At 40.2% G+C, this 10,927-nt stretch overlaps 1 protein-coding gene across 3 annotated transcripts in view; it reads left to right on the forward strand.

Moving 5' to 3' along the window:
• FGD5 (FYVE, RhoGEF and PH domain containing 5) overlaps positions 1–6,853 on the forward strand; it is an 89,371-nt gene extending 82,518 nt beyond the window's left edge. For all 3 annotated transcript variants that reach the window (XM_032698928.1, XM_032698930.1, XM_032698929.1), the window contains 4 exons: positions 368–495; positions 1,969–2,097; positions 3,813–3,961; positions 4,723–6,853. In XM_032698928.1, the coding sequence (XP_032554819.1) occupies positions 368–495; positions 1,969–2,097; positions 3,813–3,961; positions 4,723–4,759 (443 nt within the window). In that variant the 3' untranslated portion in view covers positions 4,760–6,853. The remainder of the gene's footprint in view (positions 1–367; positions 496–1,968; positions 2,098–3,812; positions 3,962–4,722) is intronic.
• Positions 6,854–10,927: the final 4,074 nt, after the last annotated feature.

A 10,927-nucleotide genomic window follows, 5' to 3' on the forward strand; every position in this document is an offset into this window, starting at 1 on the left:
AGAAAGAATGTCCCATTAGTGAATCTATCCTGCAAAGATGTTATAGAACACAGAGAAGATGTCAAAGCCATTCGCTTAATGCTCATTTTAAGTAACAAGAAAACAAGCTGTGCTGTGCTTTGTCAGCTTTATTGCAGGCTTCTTTCAAGCACCTGTAGGTTATTAAAAAAGGGTGCTATGGAATCCACTGATCAGACTTAAAGAGGTGATTTGAAAGAAAGGCTAAAAAAATAAAAACTGAGTGTGAAGGAGGCATTGCATTTTCCTTAGTCATTTCCATTAGCCTATTGTGTGTCTCTTACACAGCCTGATATGTATCAACTCATCCATTTCCCCCTTCCCTTTCTGAATTTTCTTAATCTTGCAGAGCGGCCACTAAGCATGAGCTTCCCTCCAACTTCATCCAGGTGTTCAAGCAGTGCCTTCTCTGTTTTCCACAATATTCATTATTCATCTTTTAAGAAACAGAAGAAGATCCCTTCAGCTCTCATGGAGGTAGGACCAAGCTGCCTGAGAAAGGCAGGAGACTCGAGGAAACTCTGTGCTCTTACTTCAGCAGCTATGTTTATACTGTATGCAGTAGGCTCAGCACATGCCTTGGTTTACTTTCATCATGCAATTATTTTTTTGTTTTTCACAGTAGTGTTTAAAATACAAAAATACTCTGAGCTCTGGAGATACCACAGAAGTGTCTTGAGCCCACTGAGAAACCCAGTTAGAGTATGATACTTTAATTTGCTCATCAGCCTGTGAAGTCTTGAAAAAAACTAAACCACCGTCAAGGTACTAGACAGAACAACAGAGCAGATCATAGACACTGACAATCTTACCAGTGTAAACAAAATTCCCACCAATTTCAATGGGGCCGTGATTTCTAAAGCTGTATTAGTTTTCTTTCCAGGAACAAGGTGCCAATCATTTTGATGTATTCTAAGTAGCTAAGCTGCCCATTGAACTTGAGCACAGCAAGGTACTTCCATTTCCTGCAGGTATTTATCATTGTATAAAGAAATGAGAGTGCAAACATCTTGCTGAACTCACTGTAGAGTCAAGACACTGGAATCTCTTGAGGTTTGTTTGTGAAACTGCGCCAGAGATACAACCATGTAACACAAACACACAAATTTAATATTGAAAGAGCCAGCAGGCAGAATTTAAACCTCATGAGGGAAAAAGCATCACCTTTCTATCCACATGGAGGCAGCACATGTTTATTAACATGAACTATCTCATAATAGCATTACTCCATGTCCTGGCACATTTCTGTTCTGCTGCAAAACACTGCTATATAAATGCTCAGTTTTCTGTCAGTGCTACAAAAACTGGTTTTGAATCTCTGCTCTTTGTTTCTAAATCCAATACTGTTTACTGCTGTAATTAATGATGTACACTGCACTGTGTGTGTGCATGTGTGTGCATGTGTATAGTTCCAGCTACTCAAAATCTGGATTTTTAAGAACATTAAGCACTTAGATCTCAAAATATTTCTGTGAGAGGGGCAACTCTTCTCAGAAATATTATTACACAAATGAAACCAAGTCATCATTAAGTGATTAATATAAATTAATATAAAACCATAGCAAAGCCCTAAATATACCCATGGCTTGAAAGTGTTCAGCCACAAGACTGTAATTCACTTTTGGAAGCATGCACTTTTAAAATACAAAAATACCCCAGACCTCGGAAAAGGGACAAGTTTGGCTTTTCAGAACACAACTGTAAGTTTACTGACCTGAATAATAACTCAACTGCATATTTCCCATTAGAGTTACTGAGAACAAATTTTAACTATAAATATTCAAACAGTTAAAAAGAACCGTAATACTGTGCTTATAATTTTTCTGTATCAATACTTTTAATGGTCTACTTACAGTTTCACCTGGTTGTCTGGTGTGATGCAAGCATGCATATTCAGGAGTGGAAAAGCCTTTGCTGTTACAAATCCTGATTTCTCCTACCTTGCTCCAGGTGGCAGCCTCAGGAGAGGGAGCTACCATCAGTGGTTACCTCAGCAGATGTAAGGGAGGCAAAAGACACTGGAAGAAACGCTGGTTTGTTATCAAAGGCAAAGTCCTCTACACCTACATAGCAAACGAGGTACTGTGCAATCTGACTTGAAGTACTTTCTCATCTGAGATCCCTTCTTTACTCCCTACAGGCAGAACTAGGAAAAGGGAAAGGTAGAAATGGTAGTTCTCACAACTATCTGCCTTCTGAGACCTGGTCCTAACAGACTGAATCCCCAGGGAGCTCAGCCACAGCCCTAGCTGGACCTTGGCAGCCCTCAGACACTGCCCTTCATTATTTGAACTTCAGATCATTATCTGACTTCTTGCTATTCATGCTGTTATAAACTGTCAACCACAGTGAACCTTAGTGTAAATATTTACACCCAAAGACTTCAAGATCCTTCAGCATTCTCTGGTATACTTGATAACTGCCAGATATTTTGTAGATAGATAGCGCTATGATCCATTTCTGGTGGGGAGGAGAATCTTGTAGTTTTGCAAGTATAAGTAAGACATACTTGTCCTACTAGTACCAACAGGTAAAGAGAGGAGACAGTCTGCAGAAGTCGGTATAATGCCAGCTCTGTTGGTCTTGTAAGCTCCTCCTTACAGTCAAGGAGGCTGGGTATCAACTAGATCATTTTTATGTATTTTGTCCTTTCCCAGTCCCTTTTCTTATTTTATAAAAGCTGCAATACAAATAAACTTGAAGTAAGTGTAATATAAAGTTTGGTTATAATGGACAGGTTTCATAAGCAAAACCATAAAATTCATTTTGCTGAAAAAAAGGACAATGCAAAAACTTGTAAAAGCAATACTTGGTACTTTAGGCCCTCAGAATACTTTGCAAACATCATGTGATGGTTGCATGAAGCAACGTTATCCCCTTTAAACAGATGAGAAGATTGAGGCACAAAAGGGTTCGTGATTTGACCAGCAGTTCAGACCATTATAATCAAATTCCGTATCCCACACATTTACCTTACCTCACCTAAGCTTAAAAGAGATCATTTCTGGTTCAACAATAGGGAAAAAGCAACAATGCCTAATTACACCTTGCATTCCCAGTCTGCAATGTACCTTCTAAAAGCACAGGCAAAGCCAACGTACACATGTAATCACTGCCTCAATACAGTGATCAAAACTGCAGCTATCACTAACAGCTAAACTGCAATTCAATTAAGGCTTATTGTTTTCTTTGACTTCTGCAAAGCCATGTCTAGCAAGCAAAATTTGTGGAAGTTTCTTGGGACTAAATTAACAATTAATTGCATTACCAGCTAGGAAATTTCAAACCAGCCTTTAGGAAAGGAAGTGTGCTGTTTGAGAAAGAGCAGATTTCTGAAAAAGTCACTAGTGCTTTGAAAGGAAATGATGAGGCACCAAAAAGACTACTATTTGCACCCAGTAAAAAAAAATTATTGAAAGAAACATAACTGGGAGAGTGTCTCAGGCTTTCCGAACTGCTGCTGGACTGTCCCATACTCTCAATAATCTCTGCTTTGCCTCCTGGACCATTATGTCAAAGACAGCCATCAGTGTCGTGGCTAATTTGCCCTGGGTGGCCATGTGGATGATCACGAAGAAATGGATTTTCAGAGGTGGTGTTCAAGTTCAGTACTCAGACTAGATAAAAATGTGCGGTACAGGCACTGCTCTTGTTTAGCTAAGAGCCACGAGTCCAAAAGAACATTCACACTACTGCTTTTGCATTTCTGTCACAGCAGGGTTGTATCATTTGGTTTTCAGAAAGAGCCTTACGAGCCTTCTCTCTAAATTTTGGTTCACTTCTTTGCTTTTCAGGACAAAGTGGCTACAGAGAGTTTGCCTTTGCTGGGTTTCACCATTGCCCCAGAAAAGGAGGATGGAAGCACGGATGCAGTTTTTCATCTCTACCACAAGCAGACTCTCTTTTATAGCTTCCGAGCAGAGGATAACAATTCAGCACAGAGGTATGGGGGTTGACTTCCACACTAGCCAGTGCACAGGTCCAAAAGCTTATATAGGGCTTTCCCCTCTCCTTCAGTTCAGAATGCCTTCATGACAGAGGAAGCAAGCAACTTTCAGAGTGTTGATTAAGCCAAATTACATGTGACTGGCCTGAGTGACTTAAAAAATCTACCTGGTGCTTTTAATTTCCTTTAGGAAGGAGAATTTGCTCCTCCTATGGGTAAAGAGGAGACTGAATCTCAAGAAGCATGTCTAGAAGTCTGTCACAGGTGATTACTGTACAGAAGCTTCTCTGATTTATATGTTCAATTTATATGTTCAATCTTAGTTTTCTCATCAACAAATAATTGCTTATTTTTCTCAATTCTAATGCTACTGCTTCCACATAATAAAATAGTCACAAAATTTATATTAAAAATGCCAGCGCCTCAAGACACACAGGAAAGGAAATGAGTGTTTATAGGAGGTTTTGTTGCTTTTAAACATACTTCAGTGGTTTCATCTTTCCTATTCTAAGACAGCACTTAACTGTCTTTGAGACTTTACAATAATTTACTGGTTAAGACTGCACTAGAAGCAGGAGTCCCAGTACTCAGCTCCCTGCTTTAATCACAAAACTGTAGTTCCTCGTCAGAGCTAGGATGGAAAATACAGTCTTCTTCAAGCTTTATGTTCTTAAAGTACTTATTTTTCTTAAAATACATATCTTCTAAAAATGTATATAGTTTTATATGTACCTCTTTTTCTTGTCTGCCCTTTTTAGGTGGATTGAAGCCATGGAAGAAGCATCCATATTATAGCAGCTATCACGCAATGAACTTGGAATAAATTCTCAGATTTCTGTACATTTCCAGCAATCCTCTTCTGACTTACAAAACTGAACAGCATATTTCAGGCCCACTGGCCACACACACTGGATTTGAACTGTTTCCAGTTTGCTCTTTTTGCTTCCTTCTTCTTACATCCATGTTGTTGCAAATGAAAACTTCAAAATAGAGAATATTTATGGTGATCTTTATGTATGTGCAACTTCGGCCTGTACTATAAGCTTCTCCTCTGACCTCACAGTAAACTAAGTCTAACATCAAGACCAGAAAATACATGGAAACACTGACTACAGTAAGTAACAGGCTCAGATTTACTTAACAGCACTGCCATATTTCATTGAGTTGGTTTTGATGTCTACCACAACATGAGAAACAATGTAGTACACAACAAATGATCATTTAAAGCACTTTATCATTTTTATTGAACTACAGTTTCCTTTTCTTCATGTTTCTGAGGAGTTCTGTGGCATGATTTATTACCCATCCATTAACAAGTGCCAGCATGAAATTATGCCCCACATATGCTAACTAGCTTCCAGAGAAAAGGAACGAACTACACATTCAATTTACCTGGTCTATCAACACTTCACTGGCTATGATCCAACATAATTACTTACTATCAATTTATAATTTTACACAGAGCACTGTATAATTTATGTTAAAGGGTTTAGTTTCATATCACTGCAGTACTTTGAAATGCACTTCAGTAGCTCTACAGATCCAGGCATTGAATTATATTACTTCTCTCTAAATACTGCATCAGACTCAAACCCAAAGGTTATTTGTAATTTATTATAAACCTACAGACAGTTTTTATTTAACATGTCTACCTAGTAGTGTTAAGATTTTTATCCTCTATTTAAATAGTCTATCTTTATTTTCAAAATTCCTGTTGTTTCTGCTGTTCTTGTTATGAAAAATGTCATCAAAAATTGAATGCACATAACTAGCACAGCATTTGAAATATGCTGGGTGCACTGAAATGCACTTGTCTGAACCTGCTCTGCTGGAGTGCTTTGGAACTCCTGTGGCTATACCTGTCTCACATCAGACTGCTGCCGTGCTCTACATCTCCAGGGCTGGATTCTCAGCAGCCAGCTGTGTTTGTGTGACTTCAAAGATGCTGTGCTGCTTTACACCAGCTGAGGATATAGATGTCTGGAGTTTGGGGGGTTGGGTTTTTGTGTTTGGTTTGGGGGGTTGTTTTTTGTTGGGGTGGGTTTTCTTTAGTGTTTGGGTTGGAGTTTTCTATAAAGAAGGTTGAGAAGTGGTGTTCTAATCATTGCAATACAATGGTTTTGTGTCCTGTATTTGTCATAATATTTGACTGAGGAATAGAACAGCATCTATGATTAAAATATATCTTTGTATAAAAATACCATGTTCAAGAATTTACTTACATTAAAATATATTGTTGGGCATTTTTATTACTTTCATTTTTCCATTTCTTTAAGAAGCTTAATGGATATCTGAATTTTTGACCCTAAAAAATTGTTTAGAGTTGTCTGCATTTTTAAAGGTCTATCCTATATACCCAAATCATAAGGTAGTTCAGTTTATCACCTGCAAAAACAAGCTTAAAGAAACAAATACCTACCACTAATAAAAATATCATTGTTTTGGGGTTTTTTTGATACAACTGAGTCTGACCATTTCATATAGCATATATTATCATGTGCAAACAGAAACCAAGTATAAGAAAAGTAAAACTTTTGATTCTTTAGTTAATGAATGAACACCAATGTTAACTCTTTATGTTAGAACCATGGCCTTGCTACCAATACACTGTAAATGTTTATCCCCCCCTTAAAAACATTTTGCACTTACAAAAAAATAAGACAACATTGAATACAGAGTAAGATCTCTAACTATAGTCTCAAACAAGGCAAAACTGCACTACAGAATGACAATATTATGAAGATTTAGGGGCTGACATTTGGTGACTGTTGTATGAAGCTTTCAGTTAGAAGCATGAAATGAAGACATGAAAATATTTTGTTGTAAAAAGATACAGTGCTATTAAACATTGTTTTAAGTAATGTAGAAAAATAAAAGAGCAAAACATAACTGCAGTTCTACAGGCTTTTCCTTTACACTATTTTTACCTTCTTTAATTCCAGCTTTGCAGTTCCAGTTACTGTTAATAGATACTTGCCTATTAACCAGTTCTCTGACAAACCAGGGAAGAGCATCAAATCAGAAGATGGTAATGGAGCCCTTCAGGTGGGAACAGGATTTAGACCTAACTGTTACGATGATGTGTTTCAGTCCACACTGCATTCATCTCCTGTAAAGCCCGCCTACTTTACTTCAACTTACAGATACAGAGGGTCTCAATACAGCATAAAAAAAGAGCAAAAAATGAAAATGTCCTCACAATTTCAGTCCAACTGTGAATTAAATTTGAGCAAAGCTAAGCACCAGAGACAGAAATTATCATCGTTTCAGAATTATTCCAGTAATCACCTTTTAGAAAATGTTAACTTCTTAAAATAGATATATATACTCAGTTTACTACCTGCCATTTACTTACACAGCTCTTTCCTACTAATTTGTAGTTAGTATTACTCTTCCACAATGAAAACTTTGTTCCACACCTTCATAAATGTTTCAAAAAAAAATTCAGTAATAAATCACAATGAACTACCTATTTGGCCAATAGTTGAGATGCAAGCTGCCCTCATTTGTTGTTTCAGAGTTTTTCTGTTTATTTTTCTACTTATTAAAAAGCATTAAAGTTATTAGCCATTAGGTGCAACTAATATTTGGACCTATTTTACAACATATGCCTAGTTAAAATCTGTTTTTTAAAGTTATTAAATTATTTTTCCAAAATACAAGTCATTCAGAGATGGAGAATACCAACCTGACAAGATTCTATGCCACTTACATAAGCACTGCTGGTCAAGCCCTGGGACTGCTGCCCTTCCTGAGCTGATTCTCTGCTGCTTTTACGATTGATGAAAACCACACAGCTATGAATACCAACCAGGCTTTTCCTGTTTGCATGCTACTTTGATACAAAAGTAATAACGACTACTTCGGCTGTAACCATGTTCAGTGAATATCACTGCTTGTAAAGGTAAAAGAAAGTGCCAATACTCAGCGAGGGGGGAAAGGTATTCCCTTAAATACTAAGGGAAAAACACCACTTTAACTCCGCAAGTTACTTGGGAACATAACATACGAACTTCTGTGTATTAAAAGCAGTGCAATTCTTCAGCCTGGGTAACACTGTGACAGCACTTTTGATCAAGTTTTACAAGAAAGTTTCTAGACTCCAGGGCATGGTGTTATGAGGTCAAAGGTTGGACTTGATGACCTTGGAGGTCTTTTCCAACCTTAATGAGTCTATATAGTGATATTTTTCTGCAGTTGAAAAGCCTACATCAGACAGCAAGGTCATTTTTGCTAAGAGATGAACATAGAGACATGATGGCAAAACCCCACAGGATGGAGGTCACCAGCGTCCCTCAGCACTGCCCAGCCATGTACAAAAAAGCAAGGCATGAGGACTCATACTTCAAAAATTGTCTACTAACACTTAAAAGAGAGATTTAAATTGAATGTGGCATTAGCAAGACCAGTTTATACAGTTAAAACCTTGTCAGTCACTTATAACTGTTGATTTCTTCCATGCTAGGTATCAGTTTTGCTCTTAAAATTTACATCAAGTTTCCAGAAAATTCTATGAAAATTTTAAGCACCTGAAATCTTAAAAAAACCCCAAACAACAAAGCTCTACAATACTAATCCTAATTATCCCATTACCTACAATATCCCAAAAATTTAAAACCCATGAGCAACCTTAAATCCTATTCTTATTTTGTAGTATTTGGCCTGCCCTGACTTAGCCCATTATGTACTTTTACTGCCATCACCATGGCCAGAGAGGTGGCTTTGGCTATGCCATTAGTACTCCTGCAGCAGTTCTCTCCTTCCACACCTAAAACCTCCTTCCCTCTCCGTAAGTATGCATATCTCACCTCTGCTCTGTGGGGAATTCAGCCTGTTCTCCTGAGCAGCGTGCAACTTCCACGGGGTCTCTTCCCTCCTCTTCTTGCATGGCAATTTTGCGGCACATTTTTTCTTCTCGGGCAACTATCCCACAAAGGGAGGAACTAAAAGGTCCCTGTTATCAGCAAGTGCGTTTGAAAATGAACACCAGTAAAATCCCTTCTCCACTATGGCTGGGAGCAATTTAATCCTTATCGGCAGGAACTGCGGCCCGAAGGAGAGAGGCCCTCGATGGAGCCCGCGCTCCATGAGGAGAGGAGCCCTGAGGAGTCCCCGGAGAAGCCCTCGGCGGAGCCCTGAGGAGAGGAGCCCCCGGAGAAGCCCTCGGCGGAGCCCTGAGGAGAGGAGCCCCCGGAGAAGCCCTCGGCGGAGCCCTGAGGAGAGGAGCCGTCGGTGTAGCCCGCGCTCCTGGCAGGAACTGCGGCCCAAGGCCAGGAGCCCTCGGTGAGCGGGGCCCAAGCGTGAGGAGCAGGAGGGCAGGCAGGAGGGGGTCTGTGCTGGCTGGGATCCCCCCTCTCCCGAGCGCCGCTCCGAGGCGGGGAGGGGGTGCGTGTGTGAAATCGCGACTGGCAGAAAGGGGTGGCTGGGGAAGGTGGTGGTTTAATTTTTGGCTTTCTCACTATTCACATCTGTTTTCACTGGCAGTCAGTTAAATTCATTTTTCCCAAGACAGATCTATTCTGCCCATGACGGCAATTGGTAAGTGATCTGTCTTTATCTTGACCTATGAGCTTTTTCTCCCCCTGTCCTGTTATGGAGAGGGCAGTGAGTGACCAGGTCAGCATCTGGCTGCAATCCATGGTCAGCTCACAACAGTGTGGTAGACAGATATAATAATTTTCTTTGCTGCCAGTCTAGTTATTAACCTTTACTTGTAGACTATCTCAGTTTTCTTTGATCTTTTTCACCTTCAGCATCTTCTATTAATTTTATTTCTCTTCAGTCATAGCTAAGGCCAAAAATGGCTATACAAACACTTTTTACTAATGCTCTTTTAGAAGTCAGTGTATATAAATTTAGGAAACTTCAGCATTATCTAATACAATCTTGCTTATTAACCAAGTTCAGGGCATACAGTGTAGTTCTACATATCACTGAAATTATCACAAACACTGCAGCAAAGTTTGTCACAGCTTTTTTGATGCAGCTTTCCTGACTGCACTTAGTGTTGCCAGTCTCAGTGAGCACAGTGGAGCTGCACATCAAGCAGGACTGCACTCCACCAGAGCTGAGAATAAAACTGCTCCAAGGCCTTCTCTTGGTGGCACAAACAAGGAAGAATGAGGAGACAACTCCTGTCCCCTAAACTTTTCCTCAACTTGCCCATCAGGAAGCACTGAGGGGGAAAGCAGCATTTCACATCTGGCTTCAGCATTTTCCCTTCTTTCATTCAGTCACACCCTTTAATAGTATGTTTTACGAAGTTAAAAAAACCTGCTTCTAAAGGCATATAGATATTTTGAGAATTTGAAAATTCTTCATGTATTTAACATTACAGTAGCAAACACCCAAGACATTGAGACATTTTCCTTTATTTATGTATTGCAAAGACATCTGTACATCATGTGCTTTGCTAAGTCCCATTCTGTGACAGTCAGGCTGTAATTCATAAGTGTACTTCTTTATTTCTCATATCCTTGCCCCAAGTAGCCACTTCTAAGAAAAACAAACAATCCCTCACTCAAGCCTGGCTTGCGCCTACCACTGAGCATTCAGGGGCAGAACAAGACTCACGGCCAGCTTCACCTAATCAATGACACTGACTTTAGAAAATGAAATAAGAACTCGGTACAATCTGGCAGTGGCATTTGTGAGAGCCTCCCTCGACTGCGAGCCTGCCTTTGACTGCACCTTCAGCAAAAAACCAAGGTACACGTGGAATACCAGCACCACTGGCGCACGGAACAGCCAGCGCCAACCCATTACCTCGGGCTGCCGGCTCCCGAGAAGCTTTCCAAGCGCGATGGACAAAGGCGGGGGCCGTTCCTTCCCGTCGCTGGCCCAGGGGCCGAGCTCCTCCCTGCACTGCCCCGGGAGCCAGGCCCGGACCGAGCGGTGCGGGCCTCGGGCGGCCCAGGTAGCCCGGTAGCCCCTCCCCGCCGCCAGCCCCGCCCCACGGGGGAT

Source organism: Chiroxiphia lanceolata, chromosome 11, assembly GCF_009829145.1.
Source record: "Chiroxiphia lanceolata isolate bChiLan1 chromosome 11, bChiLan1.pri, whole genome shotgun sequence".
NCBI classification, from domain to species: domain Eukaryota; kingdom Metazoa; phylum Chordata; class Aves; order Passeriformes; family Pipridae; genus Chiroxiphia; species Chiroxiphia lanceolata.